The following is a 25,063-nucleotide window of genomic DNA, read 5'->3' as shown; positions in this document are numbered from 1 at the left end:
GCCGTATGGCGTAGAGACCCACGAACAGCTTTTATGGTGCAATTTATCTAGGCGACGATCATGTGTAAAAAACACGCTCTAGAAATTATCCATATTATGTAAGGGTTTCTCGTGAGACGCAGCTCAGACACTGTGGTCTTGTTCAGGAAGATTGACGGAGGTATCCGAACTACTTTTTTTAAACTCAGGGTTCAAAAGGAAATTTTAAGTAAACCATATTGATATTAGTATCGAAGAATGACGCGAAATGAGATTCATGGCAAATATCTTTGCTTCATCCATATTCTAAAAGCTAACGAAAAGAAATCAATCAAAAAGGAAGAGGCAGTAGAAGTCTCTGTCATAGAAACGGAGAAAGTTTATTACCCAATTCAGCGGTGCTTCAGGAAGCAAAAGCAAAGCTGTTCACTGGAATGCACCAATTAACAAAAAGTGTCTCCTCGACACGTGTTAATGAGAAAATGTACCAATCATTTTCGCATAACAATATCGTGTTAAAATGAAGTTTTATGCTTTTATTGTATCGAAACTCTGAACGAATCCGATTCCATCGGAGAAGATCACCCAATGAACAGTGAAAACAGAACATGATCACTATACTGAACACTTTTCACTCTAAGCCATATTCTTGACGTAGAACGTAGACGTAGACGTAGAAACCATATTCAAAACCTTTTTGGAAGCTGTCGAAGATTCTTAAGAAACCTTCAAAGCCTATTCCAGTTTTAAAAGATGGTGAACGTTTTCTTGTATCCAATGAACAAAAGGCTCAAAGACTTGCTCAGCAGTTTGAGAGTGTTCATAACTCAAATTTGAATTTTGTGAGTCCAATTGAAAATGAAGTCACACGTCAATTTGATTTAATTTCTTCCCAGAATTTTTACCTGCAGAAATAATTGACACTAACTTGAATGAGATTAATCAATTATTAAAAATTTCAAAAATATGAAAGCACTTGGTGACGATGGAATCTTTAATATATTAATCAAACATCTTCCTGAGAGCACAATGGAATTTTTAGTGAAAATTTTCAAATGCATATTTTCCCAAATTATGGAAAAATGCAAAAATTACTCCAATTTTAAAACCGGATAAGAACCCAGCTGAAGTTCCAAGTTATCGACCAATCAGTTTGCTTTCTTCAATGAGTAAACTATTTGAGAGAATTATTCTTAACAGAATGATGTCACACATCAACGAAAATTCAATTTTTGCAGATGAACAGTTTGGATTTCGCCATGGGCATTCCACTACTCATCAATTGCTCAGAGTTACTAATATGATACGAGCTAACAAATCTGAAGGTTATTCCACTGGAGCTGCTCTTTTAGACATAGAAAAAGCATTCGACAGTGTTTGGCATAAAGGTTTGATTGCGAAATTGCAAACTTTTAATTTTCCAATTTTCCTAATCAAAATTTTAAAAAATTATCTTACTGATCGAACTCTGCAGGTTGTCTATCAGAATTCAAAATCTGATAGATTTCCTGTCAGAGCAGGTGTACCTCAAGGTTCAGTCTTGGGTCCAGTCCTGTACAACATATTCACTTCAGATCTTCCTGATTTGCCTCCAGGATGCACAAAGTCATTGTTCTGCGATGACACAAGCATTTCCGTAAAAGGAAAAAGTCTTCGTGTCATATGCAGTCGATTGCAAAAACGTTTAGATATTTTTTCTTCCTACTTGCAAAAGTGGAAAATCTCTCCCAATGCTTCTAAAACTCAAATGATAATTTTCTGCATGAGCCTACACACCAAATTTTCATTGCTGGAAACCAGCAAAATTTTGCTGATTTTTGATGTGCTGTGTTTCCAGCAAACTGTTCAGCAAAATGAAATTTGCTGATTATTGCAAAAAATTTTTGCATAAAATTTTTCCCAATTGCATAAAAGTGACAGATCGTTTGCTGTATGTTCAGTAAAACAAAATACAACTTGCTGGTTGTCAGCTATGACAATTTGCTGTACATTCAGCAAAGCATAAATCAATTTACTGGTTAACCAGTTAGTTCAAGGGAACCATGTTTCCCTCAGCCACCAGCTTCCATACGCCCATCGGATCATAGCCAAATTACTGTTGAACTAGAGATATATGATTATCATGTCAACTTTTAAGTTTATCTAGTCCAACAGTGACTTAGCTATAGTTTCATATCCGCTATCAGGAGCTTAGCGATGATCCCGTACCAGCTGCACAGCGATTTGGCGCGTTTTACTAATGACAGCTTGACGTAAAATATTTTGACATATCTATTCTTTCGCTGGATTCCAGCAAACATTCATTTACTGTTTTTTGTTCAGCAAATAGTTTTGCTGTATTTTCGCGAATCACTGAATCGATTACTGATTTCCAGTGAATTTATCAATGAAATACTGGTTTACAGCAAAAATAAAATTACTGAACGAAATTCAGTAAATTGTAGAACTGAATTACAGCAAACTTCTGAAAAAAATGCTGTGATTCAGTAAACAAATGGTTTGCTGATACACTTTCAGCAATGTATTTGCTGAACCATAAAGAGAAATTTTGGTGTGTAGGGCTTCTTTCCTCAAGCCAAACAATAATCACGTTGTCAAGATGAATGGGGTTAATTTAAGTTGGTCTGACAAGGTTAAGTACTTGGGACTAATTTATGATAAAAAACTTATTTTCAAAGAGCACATTGAGAGTATACAAGCCAAATGCATCAAATATACGAGATGTTTATATCCTCTCATTAACAGGAATTCTAAACTTTGTTTAAAGAACAAACTTTTGATTTACAAACAAATTTTTAGACCAGCAATGCTTTATGCTGTACCGATCTGGTCAAGTTGCTGTTCAACAAGGAAGAAAACGCTCCAAAGGATTCAGAATAAAATTCTGAAAATGATTTTGAAACGTCCTCCTTGGTTTAGTACACTCGAATTACATAGACTTACTGGTGTTGAACCATTAGAAGCTATGTCAAATAAAATTATTAACAATTTTCGACAAAAATCGTTGCAATCCTCAATTGCTACGATAAGCTCTCTTTATAGCCAATAAGTTAGCAATTAAGTTAGTTGTAAGTTTACTTCCCCTTTTCTGACAAGTAGGTTTAAATCCCTACGAATGATAAGTCCTAATTGCGAAAGCAAACAAATCCTGACAATTAAAATTACAAATTTCTAACAGTGTTGAGAAGTCACCATTTGTGATTGGACACACATACTCATTATTAACTAATATTTATCATAAATACATACGCTACTAACAAATCCCCCCTTTAAAAAAAAAAAACTTGAAATCTGTAAGGTGAAATACAAACATAAGTATATCAATTTGCTCTCTATCTTTTTCTCTGTCAGCACTTGTTCTCAGATTCTAAAACCGATTTAGCAAACTTTAACAATAATCAATTAAAGTTCCCTACCGAGAGACACTATTCCAATCACCTCAAACCTTCTAAGCAGTTTGCATTTGTTTTGCAGGGGATTTTCTTCAGCACTCAAATAGCGCCTAAAAACTTTTTTCGTTTGATGTTTTTTTAAAGATTTTTCTGAGTTAAACGGAATTTTATGTAACACAGCTAGTTAATCAAAGCTTTGGTTCGCATCATTAAAATTGTCGATATTGATTAAAATTTAGGAGATTGAGGCCCTTTTATTTGGACTGATTAAAATAGGCGCCACTGCTTAAGTCGTCCCTTACCCTACATCGAGAGCGTCACGAAAATAGTCCATTTTTAAATGCTTAAAACTCAATCAGTTTTTAACGGATTTTCTTCAATCTTGCAGCAATCTATTGCAAAATTAGATATGCGTCCACCAAAATGCAGAAAAGTTTGATTAAAAGATAGTATTGAAAAATGTAGAGCCTTGTTGAGCGCATATGTTGACCAATCAGAGCTGAAAACAAGGCCAAATATCAGGCGAAACTCACAGTCTTAGTCTAAATCAAACAACCAATCACTGCTTTTCTTCCCCAACACAACTTAAAACCTGAATATACGAACGTTTTGAATACTTGTGACCGATTTTGCGATAAGTATTTTCTTTGTCATTTCCTAGTCTACGAGGCTCCGCCTCCGCTGAGTTTCCCTCGAATTAACCAAAAAAATATTAATATATTGAACAAGATTCAAAATTTGTTTCGAGGTCTTAGCTGGTGTTCTACCTTTGAAAAACCGCTTCTGGAGTCTGTCTTCTCGTATTCTTATCAAATGTGAGGTCTTGAACCGTCCTGTGATTGAAAATTTTGAAAGGTTAATCGAACTTAATTCTCAAACCCGTTTAATGACATTGTATTTCAATCACATGTCCCAAGATATTAACCCTTCTACGAATATTCCAAATCGTGTCGACTTATCAAATACTTCTGATTCTACTGTGTTTTTCGATACATCCATGATAGAAGAAACTCGTGGAATCCCGGATCATTTACGAGTGCAGCAGATCCCCAAAACTTTTTCCAATAAATATCGAAACATCAACTGCGACAATATGTTCTACACTGACGGATCACTTCTCGATGGGTCCACTGGCTTCGGTATCTTCAATAACAATTTAACCGTCTCCCATAAGCTCGTTAATCCTGCTTCTGTTTACGTCGCAGAATTGGCTGCAATTCAGTACACCCTAGGGATTATCGAAAAAATGCCCACGGACCATTATTTCATCTTTACGGACAGTCTCAGTTCCATTGAGGTTCTCCGATCGATGAAAGATGTTAAGCACCCTCCGTATTTCCTGGGGAAAATACGGAAACATCTGAGTTCTTTATCCGAAAAATCGTTTCAGATTACCTTAGCGTGGGTCCCTTCTCACTGCTCGATACCGGTGGGCGCAGCAAACGGTTAAATTTATGAAAGACCAGTTGCCTTTAATGAATTTTTCGCAATTGTACGTTAGAATACGATCATCAGTTGGCAAAATTCTTGGACCAAGGGGGAACTGGGAAGGTGGTTACATGCCATTATCCCCAAGGTATCGACGAACCCGTGGTTCAAGGGATTGGATGTAGGTCGAGACTTCATTTGCATGATGTCTCGGCTCATGTCCAATCACTATGGATTTGACGCGCATCTCCATCGTATTGGGCTCGGCGAAAGTGGTATCTGTGCCTGTGGTGAAGGTTATCACGACATAGAGCATGTGGTTTGGTCTTGCCTTGAACACCGTGGCGCCAGGTCTAAATTAATAGCTTCCCTGCAGGCCGAGGGTAGACAGCCGGCTGTTCCTGTTCGTGATGTCTTGGCGAGCCTTGACCTTCCCTACATGTCCTCCATATACATTTTCCTGAAATCCATCCATGCACCAGTCTAGCCCCACTCCTTTCCGTCTACATCCAACTTAACCGCAAGTACACGTTTGGACCCCCGATCCAGAACCAGCAACTAGACCCCGCACGATACCAGCAACTAGAGGCCCGAGAAAGTCCATTTTCCAGTTCGTGTCTTGGTTTAGCAGAACATAACAAATAAGCTGCTCATTGTTTTTGGCTGTTTGAAGAACATCATGACGCCCCAACAACAAATCACCAGTTTTAAAAAGCGTTTAATTTTAGTTTTAATCTTAGATTTAATTTCAACTCGTAGTCGGCAGCGAGGATGTCTTTAGTTTGTTTGTGTTTAGATTTGTCTTTAGTTTTTAAGATACTTTATGAAGTAAAACTCTAGATATAATTGGCTCCGTAAAACATTAACTTGTATTGTGCCGTGTCAAAAAAAAGTTGATTGATAAAAAAAAAAAGATTCAAAATTTAGGTAACCGTACTTACTTTTTATTATTTAGTTTAATTGTGTAGAAGAACGATTACGAAGAATTGAGACAAATGTAAACCAAAACAGTTTGTAGTATTTGAGCTAAGCTTTAGGGATAGGGATATGCTATAACGTTGTAAGGAAAAGTGCTGGAGATGTGTGGTCTTCGACTAAAACGTATGGTTTGTGTGACCATACGTTTCTTTAGAACGTTTTCTTGTAACACGCAACTAACAAAAGTCAAGTACCAAAAACTACATTTTTAGTAACTTCCATATAAAATACTCTATAACTGAGAACTCAATTGAATGGGAATTTTGTTCATTCAGCAAAGCTTCATATTTTTACATGTTCTCATTTTTTTCTGAATAAACTACTCCGTTATCTCTAAACCAGGCCTGTAAATAGTCACGGAACAACTTTTCACTGCGATAATCGTCTTTTTTATGCTGACGGTTGCAAGCCTGACATACATTTCAAATACATTCTTGAACAAACATGTTGAACGAGTACTCACCACCACAACGATGTTTTCCTCAAACGTTCAGCACTAAGCACAAAAAAGTGCAACGTAAATGGACGCAACTGTGAAATGAAACCAAACAGTAAAGGTCCCACATCAGCCTCTAATGCTAAAAAATCCGTTTCAGCGCTAAAGAGTCGATTTGTATCATAGAAAGCCTCAAAAAATTTTAGTATTCTGAAATTCTGCGGGTCATTTATACAAACAATTGTTTCAAAGACATGATTAAGCTAGGAAGAATGCAAAAGACGATGAGTAATGAAGTTTCACTTTTCGCTCTTTTGTACCACACTGTGTTGAGGTCGTGTCTTATACACAACCTCTTCAACTATTTGCTGAAATTAATGTGGATTTTTGTTGATGTTTGAGCAACTTTGAAGATATTTCTCTACGATTTTTATCGAAGGTTGTAAAAATGTATTTTTACTTCATTTTTTAACAATACATACCACGGAATGCACTCTTGGCCTTACTAATTTTCAGTTTGAAACCAGCTTTTCGTTGTGTTGTCAGAGTGCTTCATTCCCCTTTTTCGGGGTAGCGCAGATATGCGACCAACATCATATCCGATTAATAATTAAATAACAAATTGTCCTTTTCAGGACAAAATAAATCAAAGATTGAAGATTCAATATTTTCTCCAGAGGTTTTGTGCTAAAATTGAGCGTGAAATATTATTTTAATCTACATGCACTCTAACTGTTCAAACATGTTTACGCTGCATAGTGTTTGTTCCATTCCCAGTGATGCTGTATTTTTATGTGCGGAATAAAAATTCGGTAGCACTTCAACTTCTCAGTTGCACAAAATTTTAAAAATATTCTCTACACTTCAAGCAACAAACAACACACACAAACGGTTGCGTAACTGAGAGTGCGCTGCATCTTCTATCTGCTTTCACTCATCAGGAAAAGAAAAAAACTCTCATCGTTGCAAACTGCAACTCGATACGGATCATATTGCTATGTGTGTGAATACTCAACCGATCATTTTCCACCTGTTGCCAACATGAAATGCGATTCACTGCACTTTGCGTCTAGTGAAACTTGAAGAAGACAAAATGTAACAAAAAGGAGGAGCCAGTTACAGAATGGGTGTGGCCTTTTACAACATCTCTCAGAAATAGCACTCTTTGGGTTATATGAGAACCTGCTTCTTCTCAAGTAAATAATTTTACTATGGGATGGTGCGACCGTTGAACATAATTCAGCAGCAGCCTGTAGCAACCCGGATTAAATTGAGAATCTGCACATTGAATAAACCCCCTAACGAGTTCTTACTATTTATCTCAAATGACATAAAAACGTTGGTTAGAGACAAAAACTTCGATCTTGAAAATGATCTTATCAACCAAACAACCAAACGAATGATTTGAATGTTAGTAAATAGTTGTACGCCAACCTTGCGGTCGTTGCTCTGAACACAACCGTTGTGATTTGTTTTAACTTTCGATCAGCTGAAGTTTCTCACACGATAAAGTTCCAATTTTAAGCCAACCAACGTGTTGTGAGACAAATTGTTGCTTCTATTTGTACACAGAAACGCTATCGTAGAGTTGACGAGAAGCCAACTTCACCTTCAATCGCAGTTCGTTACGCGACGACGACACAATAAACTCTCATGGTCAATTGAAGTAAATCCGATTCACTTTGAATCTCCTTCTGCTTCGTTGTCTATCTTGTGTCAATATTGAAATGTCAAATCGCTTCATTTATCGCTACTTGATGGTAGGTATAAACCTGAGAGCCTTTAATAAGAGTAAGATCACGCTCAATCGTCACTAAGACAAATTGACACAACTCCCGATTGGATTGATCAGGTGTTTGTTGAAAAAGGAAAACTTTGAAGTTTATTGCGAGTTTCGTGGAATTCAGGAAAAAATTGAGCTTTTTGTACACGAATGGCTAAGTTGCTAACTTCAAAAGGCAAACTGGCATACATACTACGAACTGCAAAAGCTATGTAGGTACTTCTCGAAGCAAGATAAGGTGAAACGGGACGTGGTCGCGATCAACTCGAATTTTGCAATCTAATTTTCTCTTGATTTATGAAGACTACGTACATGAAACTTTGAATAATTGTTTTCACAACTGTTGCATGCCTGAAGTAGCAATTTGAGTGCTGTTTATTTAGTGGAAGCCGAATTTTTCACGATCAAAATACAGAAGTAAAAAGAACTCTAACCTCAAAATTGTATAGGAAAAGGCCACAATCCCGTTTCACCATAATGTTGGCTATTGCCGAGACATTTGAGGATTGTTTAAAGCATTCATGCACCCTCATGATCAATCGAACAGTGTTTGTTGATACTACCAACACAATCTTGTGAATCAAATTTCATTCAATGTTATCTGAAGTTGAAGAACAGATATACATAGAATCTTTTTCGACATCAATTGGGGAAATATCAATAACGTGACCAATTTTAATATAATTTACTATTCTGTTTCAACCATAATAAACCTCCTATCCCGAATGCTTTAACCGAGACATTTATTAATTCAGCTGACTGTTTCTTTTTCTTCCTCTCACATATATACGACACCACTCTTCAACTAATCAAAATAATAAAAATCACGCGATAATTTCCCTTTCTACACCCTTTCTTTAAGGTTAGCCAATTTAATCGCTATTACATTCGATTCATGCACCGAAAACCCAATGCAATATAATCCATTCGAAAGTCACCTATATACGGTAGACGAGAGGCGTTAGTGAAGCCCTTACGCTTTAGCCGGAAATTGCCAACACTAGATATGGGCCGTGTACGACAGCATTAGCCGTGCATCGTGTGCTCATCCGTCTCGGGAGTGCTAAAAACTAGGCCCTCTGCTATCCAGAGGAGAAACACTGAAAAATAATCGGCTTGCCATCCGCCCCGAAGAAGCGGATTGGTTTGCGGCTATTTTTAAAGCAGCGGTTTCCATTAGAGATCCTCAGAGGGAGAGATAAGCGATGAAAAAAAACGCTGATTTGGCAACTAGGTTTCACATATCAGAGATGCCAGATCTCTTCCCAAAGCGCAATGTTCACTAACTTTTTTATTCGGCTCGTATAACTGATGGTGACGGTGGAAGTCCTGGGGAATAATAAAGTGCATCACAAAAACCGTGAAGGTATTAAATTTTATGTTTATGTTTAATTCTATATACTTTCATCATTATTCTGTAGACCATACAAAGGGTTTGTGAACCAGCAGTTAAAATCACTGTGATGAAGCAACTTTCGAGCATTCTCAATTCATGTTTTAGCAATAAAACATGAAAAACGTGTTAAAAAATATTTTCTTTTTAACCTTATTGCAATACCTTTCAATGTGTCACCTTTCTTGTTTGTTGGCTCGAATTTTGACATGTTCGTTTGGCTCACAACACTCTTTTCGCATATCTCTCCCTCTGAGTATTGCTAGTTTCCATCTACTAAGGCAAAGGCTTGTCATCGACCGTCATTACGATACCAATCGTAAATGGGGGCGAAAATGAACATTCTACTGATTGTTTGTTGTGATTGGCGTGTTTTATAATATTCCTGCACTGGATTTGTTATCTAAACAAACATTTATCAGTCATATTTTGATAATTATTCTACCTAAATGCAATGTTTATCACATATTTATCAACAAAAATGTAATGATGATCATTAATAACACCAAACTACGGTAGTAATTGCATAGCCAAATAAAAACATGCATTTAGCTCACAGGCAAAAGAAAGTCAATTGGACTCTCGCGTAGCGAACCAAACCTAAGTGTACGATAAAGTCTTGTTATTAAAGTAAACAGTCGGTCAGTGGTTTACAAAACAATTTTTTTTTCTTGGTGCATGCTCAAAATAGGTGTCTTTTTTTTTTTACTCTTTTATTACAGGAAGAATCTTGATTTTTATCCTCCTTCGCAGCTGATAATGCTGATGATCTGCGAATTGCAACTTACTTTCTTTAAGCTAGTAGGACGCAGAATTACCCTTCGTACGTATACATGAAACTTCCTTTTCTATAAGCAAGCCACTGGTTGAAATCGAACCCGAGGCAGTGGAAGCTTGATGATTATTACACTAGGCTGTGAAAAAGAAGCCTAGGTGCTACATTCTACATTCTTAGCTGGTCACAAGGTACGAAGCTTGTCTAACAAGCCAGTCGTCGTATTTTCTTCCAGTCCCGGCACGGAAGCCTGTATCAAATTAAAAAAATATGACAGCACGAGCCACCTCTAGGTCTGGATACGAAGAAAAAGAAGGTTCACATTCCTTCGGGACTTGATCTTGGGGCTGTAGTGCTACTCATTCTATTGAGACTCTACGGGTCTCTCCCAGACGAGTTTCGAACATATGACGATGGACTTTGTTAAACCTCAAATTATCTCAAAACCATTTTTTGTAAGGACCACTGCGACATTAAATTAAATTTGCGACATTAAATTAATTTTTTTGTGGTATTAGGTTTTTCCCTCTTTGTTCCCTTTTTTTCTTTTTTGAAATGTTACCTACTTATTGATTACTGTAACAGTGCTTGTATTGCCTCAGACTTGCTATTCTCTTATTTTCTTTGTCGAACTTATCATCGCTTCAAGCAAGTTGGGTATATGGGTAGGTGAAATTTTCGAAGATTCAGAAGAGTTTTTCAATCCGGAGAGAAATTTTCAGGTGAAGGAGCTTGAGAATAAACCCATGTTAAAATTAGAGTCCTTTGATATTGAATTATAATAAAATTGTCCAAGCGTGCTCTGTAAGCTAGCGGTTACAAAGCGTGATAAACGCATTACAGTCATTTCTGAATTAGTTTTATATGATCTTATCGGTTGTCTGGTCTTGAACCAACCTAAAGTATCTTGAAGAAAGAATTTCCAAACCCGAACCCGTCGGGTACGGGTCGGGTTCGGGTTTCGGATTTGAAAACCCGAAACCCGATCATCTCTAGCATGCATCTTTCACGGAACTGAACGCTGTTTTTATTAGGGCGAAATAATAGCTCTTTGGTGAAGAAAATATAAATATATAGATTTATTTATATTTTCTTCACCAAAGAGCTATTATTTCGCCCTAATAAAAACAGCGTTCAGTTCCGTGAAAGATGCATGCTAGAGATGATCGGGTTTCGGGTTTTCAAATCCGAAACTTGAACCCGACCCGTACCCGACGGGTTCGGGTTTGGAAATTTTTGAAAGTGTCGGGTACGGGTCGGGTTCGGGTTTTGTGAAAAAAATATTTTCGGGTTCGGGTCGTGTTCGGGTTTGAAAATGTCGGGTTCAGGTCGGGTTTGGGTATGAAAACCCGAAACCCGACTATAAAATCTATGAAATCTCGGGTTCGGGTTTCACAATTTCGGGTTCGGGTTTCAAATAAAATTTTCGGGTTTGGGTCGGGTTTGAACGAAAAACAAGTTTCGGGTTCGGGTCGGGCTCGGGTTTCGAACGAAAAAAAAATCGGGTTCGGGTCGGGTACGGGTTTGAAAAACATCAAACCCGACCATCTCTAATGCATACCTAGTGCATCGTTGTTCCATTTTAAGCTCGTTCGATTTTCTTACCAACAACTGAACTGATTTGGGTTTACAGTGCAGTCTGGTAAGACATCATATGTTTGATAATTGGTTGTTTAATCCAAAACCTTCAAAAAAAAATCATTTAAAAACACTAGTCAGCTGAGTATATCCACCAAGTTTTTCGATGAACTGAGCTGCGCCATAAAAGGTTCTAAGAAAAACGTCAAAATTCCAAAACTGGGCAACTTTCGCAGTAGCCTATGCTAAAACGGCGCGGTGGTCCCTAGTCTACAGTCGGTTCGTGGCATGAATATAAAGACAGCGAGAACTAAAAAAGTAACAAACACAAAAAGAAGAAAACTACGTCTGCCTTGGACGGTCTCTGGATACTTTTCTTCGCCGTACGCCTCTTGATTGGTCTCACTCTATCGCACTTTCGGAACCGAAATGCTTCGATTGCTTCACACACAACATAGAGCTTAACCAGCTTAACTCACTGCTGCACCACCGGGGAAATAAGCGGTGAGTAATGCTTTTTTCGTCTATTTTGACACATGCAAATTGGCTGACCCATCCATTTCTTGCCCCCTCCTATGTTTTCGATAATGAACAGAACAAAGCTAAATAGGCTGAGTATTTCTTCACTCACTACTTTTCTGCACTTTTAAGCATACTCTTTTCACTATTTTCAACGCAACTTAAAATTGGGTGCGGTTTTTAACCTTTTCTTCACTCACTTCTTCGAGCAAAACGAGAGAAAACAACACGACATCCATTAGTGATTCTGTCTTCCATTTTCAACAGCAGCAACGCAGCAAAAATACCATTACTGTAAATTTTTTTAGCCAGAACACTGGTTATTCACCTTTTCTCTAATACAAACAACTTTCGACATCAGTATGGAGCCGATCGATGCACTACAAATTGCAGCAGAATGTACAGACCGAGATTTCGGAGCTAATAAAAAACAAAAATCTACTAACTTCCACACGCGATTAGCAGCACAGTCGCTGCTGCAAAGAAACATGAAAGAATGATGATGACAATATTCGTCAATTTTACGTTGGGTTGGGATTGCAAAAACGAAGGATGAAAGCTCCTGATCGAAAGCTCTGAGTATTTTATTGTTTTACTTGTCAAAATGACAGCTCCATAGGCTTCAAGTACTACATTTACACGCAAATTTTATTGTTACCAAGTTGAAGCCAGAGTCTATGTGTATGTATATGGAGTCGCGCAAACAGAGAAAACTTATCATTTCGGCAACACAGTTTTTGTGCCGTTTGTTGCAGTTTACAGTTCTGTTATCCACCATGCATAAGCGAATATCATTTTTTGAAATTCTTCACAAGGTACACAGTTTTGAAAGATTACACCGGTGATGCTTTGTTGAATTTAACTGAACCAGTGTACCGGTTTGATGTTGGATTAAAATGTGTAGTTAAAACTTCGGAAAAACACATATTCTTTATCACGCTTAACTACAACACTTTGCATCCACTCCCAACATTATCACCTTGTTTATTTACATTGCTCAATTGGTACCCTCGTTTGACACTGATTCGGTTCCTTTGGTTTCATCTTTGCGCGACTCCATATTATAAACATAGACTCTGGTTGAAGCGAGCCTTTGGCATCCCTATACAGAGTAACAGTGAATGACAATGAACTCATGTCCTGGGCTCAAATTAATTTGTGCCCGCTGTCCCAAGTATGATGACAGTTCCACAAGGTATGCTATTCACGTCGATGCATTAGTATTAGTGATCGTTATGAACTTTTTCCAATTTTGTATTAAATTTGAAATGATTTTGCATTTTAAACTAAACTTATAAAACATACTTTCCTGAAAAATTATAGAAATGATGTTGAAACATGTTTTATTTGTGGGGAATACATAAACATGCTGCGGCTTAGGTAAAATATGCTGTTTTTCATCAATTTGCCGGTAACCTTTTTGCACTTCTCGTTATTTTCTTGTACTCTAATAGCGCTTCTTAATAGAGTCGCTTATGTTTCATACAGTAACAAAAGTCATGAGCTATGACAATGACTAAGATTATGCTCCAACTATTAGAAATATAGCATTTTATATATTTTATTTCGACATATTGTCGCAATTTTTCACACTAAATCTAAATTAATATCAATTTCTAGTGTGTTTCAACTGAAGATTCACTCTCCAACCAAAAAAATCAAATATAAAACAACATAAAACGAGAAATTTCCAAAAATGTTCCGAGTTCCATACAAAACGCGAAATTTTTCATAACGAGAATTGTTTGTGTGCGTGGATAGACAAAAATGTAGCATACCTTGTAGAACTGTCATCATACTTGGCCCGCTGTCAGCAGTAAGATGAAGATGTATGAAAAGAAGCGGTGATATGCTATCTCGTTTTTGCATATGTTGAGATGTTAGCCCTTGAAACATGGCGTGATGCCAAAGGGGTGGGTTGAACCTAGTAATATACACACAAAGAAAATATTACTAAGCGAACACGCAAAAACAACGTAAATTTATTGAGGTATTTCCCCAAAATTGCACGCGGCCTATGCCAGAGAAAACGAACGGCCGCGCTTCAACCATAGGCCGCACATGCCTCGATACCTAATGAAGCTGTCAAAATATTGTAAGCAAAACAAAGTTTTTTTTTGTTGCATGTTACGACTTACGAGAATTCTTATTTTCAATTGAATCTACTTTTTCTAAATTGGTTTTTTTTATTTGTTAAGAAAAATGCCTTTCGAATATTTTGCAACGTGTGCAAAAGAATCATGCAAGTGTTAAGACGATCTACCACTGTCTCTACGCGTATTATTTTCTCGGGATAAGCCGTGCGTCGTTGGCAAAAACATTCGGCAAGTCCAAATCCATTGTTTGCCAATGGATTCGCAAGTATGAGCGTGACGGATACATTTCATGAAAGACCCGGAAGCAGGTTTGTCGACGTTTTGGAATCACACAAAGGCAGTGGCTGTTGGATTTGTACCATAAGGAACCTGTCATTTTTATTGACGAAGCCCGAGAGCAATTCCAACAGCACTTCAACTTGTCGATCAGCGCTGCTTCGGTTATTCGAATTTTAAGAACAGCTGGATTGACCTGGAAGAAGATCGAGAGAAGGGCCATCCAGATAAGGAAGGCAAATATCCACAGGTAAAAAGTTAACAAATATTTGCTAAACTATTTTGTAACAATGATTATTTAATTTTCCCTTGTCAAATTTATTGAAGAGTTGGATACCTTTAAATGGGAGCTTCATCAAATTGTTTTCATTGATGAAGTTTCCGTTGACTCGCGGGACATTCTGCGGAACTACGGATATGGCATTAAAGGCAAAAAGGTCATCTATCGCGGTGAATTTAGAAGACGCCCACGAGAATCATATTTATGTTTTCTTGGGCAAACAGGGTTATTTGAGTCTTACAGGACTGAAGGAACTTTTACCCGACAAAAGTTCTTTAAATATATTCAAAAATTCGCACTTGAGAGTGGAAAAGTAAATACGTATCCAGGGCTGAATTCCATATGGATTATGGATGGTGCCAGGATACATTGCGATAAGAACATCATAATATACCTTCGATCGATGGGTATCCTACCTATCTTCTTACCGGCGTATTGTCCAATGTTTAATCCAATAGAGGTGATCTTCGGACTTTGTAAGAAGCATCTAAAGCGAAACTATATCGAGAACAGTAAGAAGTCGCTTTCAATAACGATTACCGAAAAATTCATGAATTTTAGAAACTATTCCTGTACCCATCTTTTCCATGAGTGTGGGTATATTTCGGGGAATAATTTTGACCCAAATATTGGCCTCGATCAGCCACTGAACGCTTTCGGATGTAATAATAATTAATAAATAAAATACAGATTTTATAATTAAAGATATGTTCTGTCAAACTTTATCACGATTAAGCGTGATCAACATCCATTACGTCACCAACTTCTGCTGCTACTCTTTGACTAACTGATGACTCTCGTGGCGCCATACAGGTCTGCATGCCTTTCAACATGTCTCGACACATGTTCAGTTTTTCGTTTAAGCCTTGTGCAAGCAGTTTTACCTGAAAAGCAAAACTCATCAGCTCTTCCGTTTTATCACACAATACTTTGATGTTCGGAGCAAGATTGTCCACAATGTTTTGTGCAACTACTAAACCTTCACGTACAGATTCTGGTCGGCTTTCTTCAGAGGACGGAAAAAAAGAAAACATTCCCCTAAGTTCAGCTGGGAGCAACTGTGTCACTAAACCAGCCTGAAGATGAGCTGGGGATGCATGAATCCAGTTGGCCCACTGAATCCAGCCCGAGTCGTGGCTTCTCAAATGGGGATTCTTCTCTTTTAATTCCTGAATCAGCTCATCAAGGTTTACGTTGCAGGGTGCTCCAGCCCAGTCCGTTTCACTGGGTTGTAGAAGTCTTTTGTTGACTTCCTCCCAGATAGCAACAGAACTAATGGATTGCGAATAGGCAAAGGCATACACATTCATCACCTTCACAATGTAGCATAATTTTCCCCTCTCCCAACTGGTTCAATCGAATCATGGTTTTTCGTTTTGCATCCCGTAGATGAACGGAATTGTGAATGTCGCGAATATCCGGTTTTTCTTTCGCAGCCCACGAAACCTTAATTCCATCAACTTTATTTACGTCGATTTCCCGACATAAATGTGGTTCGACAACATTCCATATACATTCGAGCACCTCCGCCAGACTGTTGCCAGATATCTGCTCTGGAACGTTTGTTTTCTCGTTTATGCACACGCCGTTCTTGTGCCTGGTGTACTTTTTCACAAAATAATTGGCCTGGAAACAGAACCGTTTTACCTCTGCTTCTTCATCGCTTTCTTCGGGTAAACCGGCTGTATCCCATGTAGAATCATCGGTAATAAATCCCTCAATATATTTGCTCAGATTCGACGCTTTCGGGTAATCTGGAACCTGTTCGGGAATTTCATTTACAGCAAAAGGATCCTCTTCTTGGTCACAATTATTCGGTGGGTCTTCTTCGATTAAATATTCTACATCGATGTGTGCTTCAGGGGTCTCTTCTAGAGCTTCTTGCTGCTTACAATTATTATCTTGCAGATTCATTACTACAGTATACAAACACAACGGCAATCTGATAATCTACAAGAAACCATTAATATTAAATTTTAAGTATTAAACTCACCTTTACCAGCAGTTTCAGTGAATTTACAATACGTAAATTCTACTGAGATCGAGATCAAAACAATTTTTTGCTGTCGATGTCGTTGTTGACAAATGTTTGTCTCGTCGCTTCAAAGCAAGGGTTGCCAGTACCAAATGAATATATTTAATGTTGCTCTGTAAAATGCAATATCGGTGAACAAAAAATCTGACAACTCTGATGTAAAGTATTTATTCTCTGATGCGGTGTTTGATTTCAAAGTCGTCTTTTTTGGTGCGGCGAACAAGTTTCAGAGAATGGGACAATACGTAAATCTGAATGTTTTCACTGGTTAACACGCTCATACAATTAAACTCTAAACTGAGTTAAATATCACCCTGTTTCGTTAAAAGTGGACGTACTCTAAATAGAGTATTTCTCGCCAAACATGTGAAAAGGGCCCATGCGCCATATGTAAACAAGCCAAATTTTCTCGTTTTTTGATCAATACAAGCGAAATCTGCTCTTACCAATAAGATTTATTGATAAAAGAATTCACTCTTTATCAAAAAATCTGATTTGTACGAGTAGAATAAGCTTGTATTCATTGAAAAACGTGAAATTGTGGCTTGTTTACATATGGCACATGGGCCCTTTTCACATGTTCAGCGAGATTTGTGCTATTACTCACTTTCAGGTAACATATCTATCTGTCAGAAACAGAGCAAATTTTACTTAGAGACTGTGTAATAAAGAGATACGCAAAGAGAAAAGCAGTAAATATGGCAACCCTTTGCTAATGTTTTATTTTAAACAATTCTGGCAACCACATTTATTTTCGCATGACTTTTCATACGCACTAGAAAGTGTAATGAAATTTCGAAACTTTGTAAGGATATATTACTGAGTTTCAGTGCTTGTTCATACAATTTTAATAATTTCCAATGCATCACTCATAACATGAGCATGACGAACACATTTTTCGTTGGAACCATAATTGCACGTGATTCACAGAATTTAAACTGATCGCAACACATATTCTGTACGAAAAGTAACACGCATGAGTTTGTTTACTTTGCACACTTGGAGCCTCGATTTGACGGTTCACTTGGAGTTTTCGACCTCACTCTTTGCGTATCTGTTCATAACACCGTCTGTAATTTTACTCTGTTGCTTTTAATCACAAATCAACGAAACTAAGTGTTAGTTAGTTACCCACTTTTGTAATTTAAATATTTTCAAAGTAATTATTTTAGATATCATTTGAAATGAAAATCATCAATTAAACGCAAATCATCAATTGTTTATTCATAAATGAGAAAAAGTAGTCCAATGAACATAGTTTGAACAACTTCAACATCTTCTACCTTACAGGCTTCTTTTAAAACAGCAGCGATACGGTTAACAGTTGCTCGGGAACTGTTGTTTAATCTTTTATATAAGGTACTTGCCATGAAGTCCATAATCATGTGCAAATCTGTTGGAATTTTGATTCCGAACATTGATTTGAATCTGGTACAGTCGTCGTTCGATAACTGCAACATGTTTACATTGCAGTTATCGAATGCCGTTCGATAACTGCAACACTTGACACATGCCAAAATTTAGTGGGGGGTCCGTCACTACCATTTTTGTTTTCAATGATGTCGATATGTACTTTTTTAATGGAATAGTTGCAAAAAATAGCAGAAAACTAAAATAGACAAGCTTTTCGATTAATCAATTTGATATTCATTTTTCCGCATCATAATGTATTGCTACTTTTCATAACCAATATGTAGGCGAAGATAAAGTTCATCACTACAATAGACAATATTACGAGACGTTTCTGAACTCAATTCAGGGGCGACTCGCGGCTTTTGAATCTGCCTGTTTAACTACACATTCTGAAAATCGCAATTGGAGGATGTAATCACAATCATGTCCGCGTAATCATGCAAGTCATTCTAGTCGTTACTATTTGAAAGTGAAACTGAAAAACATTAAAATGTTGATATAAATTTGCGTCTGAAATATATTTTTTGCCTGGCGTCCCCGTGTGCAATGCACAGGTTGCACCTATGGACGAGTCGCCCCTGACTCAATTCATGAATGAAATTTTGACAGAAAGCTCGGAACCGCTGACACAACGCAAGTAAAAGCAACATCAATGTCAGCAGGATCCGTGACACCTGTAAGTTCGTAAAATGGTCTATTTAACGCTAGGTCACAAAATATTGTTTGTGATCTACTATGCACTGCCTCGCTGAGTAGTGAAAGCTAGCCAAACAATGCACAAGGGATATTTTTTTTCTTTTATAATAATTACGGAAAGTGAACCACATAACATGGTGATTTTGCCTCATTGATTAATAGTGGAGATCTATAATCTCCCACCTAGAATGAAGAAACAAGTAAACGAAATCGAAAAAAAAAATCAAGGGAAATGAAAGAGCCCTTTGGAAAGGTTTCTAGAGATTCAACAATTTTCATTTTCGAATGCATTTAGAATCCCCCCGCTAGATCTGTCACTTTCAATGTCAAATCTGACTTTGACATCAGATTTGACGGATTGCGGTCCGATAACTGCAAATTGTTGCAGTTATCGGTCTTGCAGTTAAAAAGCGTAGCAGTTAAAAATCTTGCGGTTATCGAACGGCGACTGTACATTGACGGAAATCTACCTGGTAACGACAACGAACATTGGACCTGTTTAGGAAGTCCTTCCAATACAAGCAAGGTGAGGTTGCTCTTTCTCGAGAGATGCCAGCTACATTTTTATATCTTGGACGCCGTTAGTGGTTCGAACGCTCATTTAATTTAAACCTAAACTGAGTTAAATATCACTCTGTTTCGTTTAAAGTGGACGTACTCTAAATAGAGTATTTGTGCTATTACTCACTTTTGGGTAACATGTTTATCTGTCAGAAACTGAGCAAATTTTACTCTGTTGCTTTTAATCACAAACCAACGAAACTACGTGAAAGTAACTCAGTTTTGTAAATTAAATATTTTTAATGGAATTATTTCAGATATCATTTGAAATGAAAAACCATCAATTAAACGCAAATCATCAATTATTTATTCATAAGTGATAAAAAGGAGTCCAACGAACATACTTCAAACAACTTCAACATCTTCTGCCTTGGCGGCTTCTCTTAAAACAGCAGCGATACGGTTAACAGTTGCTCGAGAATTGTTGTTTAATCTTTTATATAAGGTACTTGACATGAAGTCCGTAATCATGTGCAAATCTGTTGGAATTCTGATTCCCAACATTGATTAGAATCTGGTACATTGAAAGAAATCTACCTGGTAACGACAACGAACATTCAACTTGTTTCGAAAGGCCTTCCAATACAAGCAATGTGAGGTTGCTCTTTCTCGAGAGATGCCAGGTACATTATAAAATCTTCGACGCCGTTAGTGGTTCGGGCTCGAACCAATTTACAACTTTGAGTAACACTTCAGAAATAACCGATAAAACGTCAAATATCAGAATATATACTGCTTTTACTCACGCTGCTTTATTTTAACTCTAATTTGATTAGGATCTACTCAGTTTGGTATTCTTATGCAAAATGTCAAAAAGTGAGTTATCGGGTATTGGATAATTGAGTAACATTTACCCAAATTTTCATAATTACCATGTTTACTCAGTTTTGAGTTATTATCCATGATGTTTACTCACCCCTGAGTATATGTATATGTCAAAAGTTTTCAACAGCGATATTATCTGTTTCCGAAGAACAACTGTTGTCGCTTTTTATTCGTTTGCTAGCAGTAAGTATTTGATCTTTCATCAAATCAAAATTTCCTAATCAATTACATTACAAACAACATGTAACATTATTCCATAACAATTTCAGCCCAACATTATTATTGCAGAGGATTTGAAAACATAAAAAACATCTCTTCAAAATAAACAACCGCATGTTGTGTGTCCTGCGATGCCGTTTTAAGTCGGGCTTTTATTCGTGATAATGAACGGAAACATTTGTATCGATGTACAGTGCCCAATACATGCAATCGATACAATTTAAATCCTTCGCAGTGTTTGGTGACGGATGATGATACTGTACAAAAACATGAGCCACAGTTCACGGGCAACTGTGAACCGGTTGGTTGCCGCATTATATAAAGACACGTGAATGATTTAAAACTTTTATAATGTTTCGATGAAAAATAAATCTATGATTTTGATTGTCCTAAATTTATTTTATTTATTGAGTAAGATTTACAAAAACCAGAAATCATCAAATTTCCAAATTTAGGCAAACTGGGTAACTTGTACTCATTTTCGTTAATTCCTGGTTTGCATAAACAGAGTAGATTCTAATCAGTTTTTGACGTATGACGCCCTTACTCAGAAGTGAGTAACCGTAAAAGTACTCAAATTAGGGTACCTCCACTTTTTTCTAAAATGGGTCATATCTAACTCACTTGAGAGTAACAAATAATGAGCGTGCTACTTGAAAATTTTTGACATTCGGTCAAATTACGCAAAAATGAGTAAATACACACAAAGAAAATATTACCAAGTGCACACGTAAAAACATCGTTAATTTACGTAAACCTGAATGTTTTCACTGGTTTAGGTAAATAATACGCATAAAAATTTGTGAAAACAACGCAACAGCTAGATAAAACGCGACGACCTAATTTTGGGTAAAAACTTGAATGGAGTTTTTGATATTGATATTGTTGATTCAAGGTATCCGATTATACCTAAATGATGACTTCCGTGCAGGTACTCAAAAGCAGAGTCTATGGTATATAGAGTCACGCGAAGAGAAAATCTATCGTTTCGGCAACACAGTTTTTGTGCCGTTTGTTGCCAAGAACTATACAGTTTTGTTTTTCACCATGCATAAGCGAATATCATTTTTTGAAATTCTTCACAAGGTACACAGTTTTGAAAGATTACACCGGTGATGTTTTGTTCAATTTAAGTGAACCAGTGTACAGGTTTAATGTTGGATTAAAATGTGTAAGTAAAACTTCGGAAAAACACATATTCTTTATTACGCTCGATTACAACACTTTTCATCCACTCCTAACATTATCACCTTGTTTATTTACATTGCTCGATTGGTACCCTCGTTTGACACTGATTTGGTTCCTTTGGTTTCATCTTTGCGGGATTCTTAAACATAGACTCTGCTCAAAAGTAGGTAAATCACTTTAACCTAAAAGTACCTTCCCACACAGAAGGACTGATTTGCGTCAAAAATACGAATATTTGGGTATTTTTTTTCTGTCTACGGCTATGGAGAGAATCTGAGTAAATATTGCTCAGTTCAAACAATCAGTGTTACTTAGTTTCTGAAGTTTAGCATAGAAATATAAAACAGAGTAGATGTTACTCAGTTTAGGGTTAAACTGAAGGAGCATAGTATGCATGTGATTTTCACGTGGATGTTATGTTTGTCACACAAATCGTGCAAAATGACAGAAAATGAGCCATTACAGGAACTTTCACGTAACAATAACGCGACAAATATTCTGAGTGTAGTTTTTACCATAAACCGGTTCAAATAAACGGTTCTTGAGTCGTTCGCCAATCCCTGCTTCTGAGTATTTCTGTAATCTACCTATACTCTTTTACTGAAAAAGCTACTAGAATATAAACAAATCATTTTCAGTTAGCCAAGGTTTGCCATCGTCCGACTTCGAGTCTCCAAGTCCATAGAACCTTTTTATTCAACAACAATGGGTGTAACCATACTTCAACCATATCCGGTGGAGAACAAGTCTGGGGCCCAAACCATCGAGTTTCTCGTGAAACGTGTCCTAGCATTAGGTGCCGTACAAGTGGGACACTTCCTGGTAGATTGTGAAACTTACACATCTATACCTCCGACAAAAACCGTCCACATCTTGCACAACTCCGAGCAACCAGCGTCCGTATTTTCTATCCTTGATACAGGGACGAAGCAAATTCCGTTAGTAACAGATGGATTATTCGATTTGCTGATGGCAAGGATATCACCGGTGTACACTTCAAAGAAGCAAACGAAAATAGAATCGAAAGGCCCCCGGTTCGAGTTTGGTGATTTTTTGATTAAACTAGGAAGTGTTACTATGAGCCAGAACTTCAAGGGTGTGCTGGTTGAAGTGGAATATCGACCATGTTTAATTGCCGCAAGTTGCTGGGAATTAATGCGTGAGTTTCTGCAAGGATTTCTCGGTTCAAATGTGTCCAGTTCCATTCCGGCTTATTTTACCCAGCGGATAAATATGAATACAAACCACACAAAGGCTAACGATATCTATCAGCCGATCGACACTATCAATCAGTATTTGGAGCATTTCACAAACTATCGAAAGCAGACATCTGCGGTCCCACCGAGATCATGAAAATACTTCGTGAAGGTAATTTTCCTAATAAAATGTATGTAACATTTGGCGGCACTTAGCCAACCGAACTAAGCTTAATGCTTTTTTTCTCGAAAGAAATCGAAAGGCAAGGTGGCTAGTATTATATACCTTCCATACAGACCATGTGCAATACGTATTCAGCAAATTTTAAATATGCTTTCTTAGATTTCGAGATGGTACCATTTATAACAATATGGAGGTTCTATTATGTTAGTTTCTTTCAGAAATTCGAGAATTTCAACACTCTCATGATATTTGAGCGCTTTTAATTGTAAATTTTAAATAAACTTTAAATCTTTTCACAATTATAGTTAGCTCACAAACGCTAACTTTTCGCCTGCTCCAGTCGTTTTTTATATACATCAGGTATATTGAAACGCAGAAATTCCAACTCTTCGGGCGCTGGAAAATTATCGACAATTGTAATGTAATCTCCGTTCTCTCCACAATCTGCAATCATATCCAAGTATCCAAACCAATAGATAACAATCCCGCTGCCAAATCTAAAACAGTGATAGTTGTAAGAGTCAGTTTTGTTTAAACTTTAGCATCAGTTTACCTGTTCCCATAGCTAACCAGTTGATCCCGCAGGTATCCTAGATGTGTCTCCATATCTCCGAACGACGCCTTACTTTCGATCCAATTAACCACTCGCCCTTTGTAAAGACATGGGATCGCTAATTTGAGATCCGGCGTCTTATCATAACCAGTTCTCCTCAAATCTCCTTCGTCGTAAAACACCAATCCGACATCTCGAGCCATGTGTTTCAGTTTGACTTCATACTCCTCCCCAATACATCGGCGAATCGTATCTGTAATTGGACCTTCCATGTTTTCGTTGTACATGCAATAGCCTACGTTGGCACCCAATAACGAATCCTTTATCAAATCCGGATTACGTATCATTTCCGAAACTTCCGATTTTGTTGTATCAGGAAATCTTTTCAAAAGAATAATTCGGCACAGCGAAAGCGGGGGAATCCGTAATGATACTGCCATTTTCAAAAGCACGTCCAGTGATCCTGTAGTTTTTACTTTCTTGTTATAATCTGCCAGTAGGCCATCGGCACGAGCACTTATTTTGGCGTGCGATTGTTTCAATCGTTGGCGGACTTCGCGTGCCAATATGCTTCCCAGTGTATCCGGATTATGTTGAGGAAAATTGTTCACCAGCTCCCTGTTGCAGTCAATAGATAGGCCGCGAAATTTTTGAATGAATTGTTGAATTTCATTGTACTGCTCGTAAGTCAATATGACCATTTTGAAAAATAGTTGAAAATAAAAGTTATAATAAAATTACTTAATCGAACAACAAACTACAGTTTAATAAACCGTAAATCAAACTATAGAAACACTTAAAACACTTGTGGGACATGATTATTTAATTTGCTTGCACCCAACAGTGCCGTTTTACTTTTGTTTACCTCTGTACGGAGTCAATAAACGTGCGTTCTTTGTTTCCGTCATCAGTCATCGCTGATGATAAGTACACGCACGTAGAAAACAACAGCAAAATGGGTAAAGCTCAACATGAAGCCACGTTCGACACATAGTTGGCACTGATGTGGAAAGAAAGACTACGCTGAAAAAAATCCCACACTCATACCAAATGCTCTTTACACATGAATATCAATAAACAAACCCGATCATTTTAATATCCCGCATAAACAATAACCATGAAATGTGCCTAACAACTAGTTCGGGATTCCCGACTGTATCGTTAAATCATATCGCCCCCTTAATGCTAGAACTAGATAACTCGAAATTTGTAGATTTTGAGTGAAGTATGCCATCATATTTATCGCGTCGATCTCTGTAACATATCTAAAACTCGTTGAA

At 37.3% G+C, this 25,063-nt stretch overlaps 4 protein-coding genes across 17 annotated transcripts in view; 1 reads left to right on the top strand and 3 right to left on the bottom strand.

Annotated features, from left to right (window-relative positions):
* The window catches only part of LOC129720765 (serine-rich adhesin for platelets), a 41,667-nt gene extending 28,898 nt beyond the window's left edge, over positions 1–12,769 (bottom strand). For 2 of the 4 annotated variants that reach the window (XM_055672473.1, XM_055672476.1), the window contains exon 1: positions 12,590–12,769. The gene's annotated coding sequence lies outside the window, so the exon portion shown is untranslated. The other 2 variants (XM_055672475.1, XM_055672474.1) reach the window with 2 other exon arrangements.
* Positions 12,770–14,205: 1,436 nt separating this feature from the next.
* On the top strand, positions 14,206–23,275 carry LOC129724448 (mediator of RNA polymerase II transcription subunit 20). 5 transcript variants are annotated; one of them, XM_055679376.1, is made up of 3 exons: positions 14,206–14,356; positions 14,460–14,622; positions 22,489–23,275. In XM_055679376.1, exon 3 carries the CDS (start codon positions 22,556–22,558, stop codon positions 23,201–23,203), a length of 648 nt encoding a protein of 215 aa, XP_055535351.1. In that variant the 5' UTR covers positions 14,206–14,356; positions 14,460–14,622; positions 22,489–22,555; the 3' UTR covers positions 23,204–23,275. The 5 variants fall into 5 exon arrangements, 4 of the variants coding, with proteins under 4 accessions (XP_055535351.1, XP_055535350.1, XP_055535348.1 ...); XM_055679375.1 differs by lacking the exon at positions 14,206–14,356 and having other exon boundaries at positions 14,380–14,622; XR_008727923.1 differs by lacking the exons at positions 14,206–14,356; positions 14,460–14,622; positions 22,489–23,275 and adding exons at positions 14,632–14,883; positions 14,961–16,252.
* On the bottom strand, positions 15,594–17,180 carry LOC129724447 (uncharacterized). Of its 7 annotated transcripts, none has more exons than XR_008727921.1 (3): positions 16,907–17,142; positions 15,903–16,829; positions 15,594–15,797 (listed from the first exon to the last, which is right to left on the bottom strand). XR_008727921.1 is itself a non-coding variant. In XM_055679371.1 (3 exons), the coding sequence occupies exons 2-3, from the start codon at positions 16,825–16,827 to the stop codon at positions 15,645–15,647; spliced, it is 420 nt and encodes a 139-aa protein (XP_055535346.1). In that variant the 5' UTR covers positions 16,828–16,829; positions 16,907–17,158; the 3' UTR covers positions 15,594–15,644. The 7 variants fall into 7 exon arrangements, 5 of the variants coding, with proteins under 5 accessions (XP_055535346.1, XP_055535345.1, XP_055535343.1 ...); XM_055679371.1 differs by having other exon boundaries at positions 16,561–16,829; positions 16,907–17,158; XM_055679370.1 differs by having other exon boundaries at positions 16,227–16,855; positions 16,907–17,140.
* A 193-nt stretch (positions 23,276–23,468) lies between the features above and the next one.
* LOC129724271 (CDAN1-interacting nuclease 1) lies at positions 23,469–24,653 on the bottom strand. The gene is made up of 2 exons (XM_055679004.1): positions 23,784–24,653; positions 23,469–23,727 (listed from the first exon to the last, which is right to left on the bottom strand). Exons 1-2 carry the CDS (start codon positions 24,482–24,484, stop codon positions 23,550–23,552), a joined length of 879 nt encoding a protein of 292 aa, XP_055534979.1. The 5' UTR covers positions 24,485–24,653; the 3' UTR covers positions 23,469–23,549.
* Positions 24,654–25,063: the final 410 nt, after the last annotated feature.

This window comes from Wyeomyia smithii, chromosome 2 (assembly GCF_029784165.1).
Source record: "Wyeomyia smithii strain HCP4-BCI-WySm-NY-G18 chromosome 2, ASM2978416v1, whole genome shotgun sequence".
Lineage (NCBI taxonomy): Eukaryota > Metazoa > Arthropoda > Insecta > Diptera > Culicidae > Wyeomyia > Wyeomyia smithii.
The sequence above is the reverse complement of the archived record's forward strand: the minus strand, read 5'-3'. Positions and strand labels throughout refer to the sequence as shown.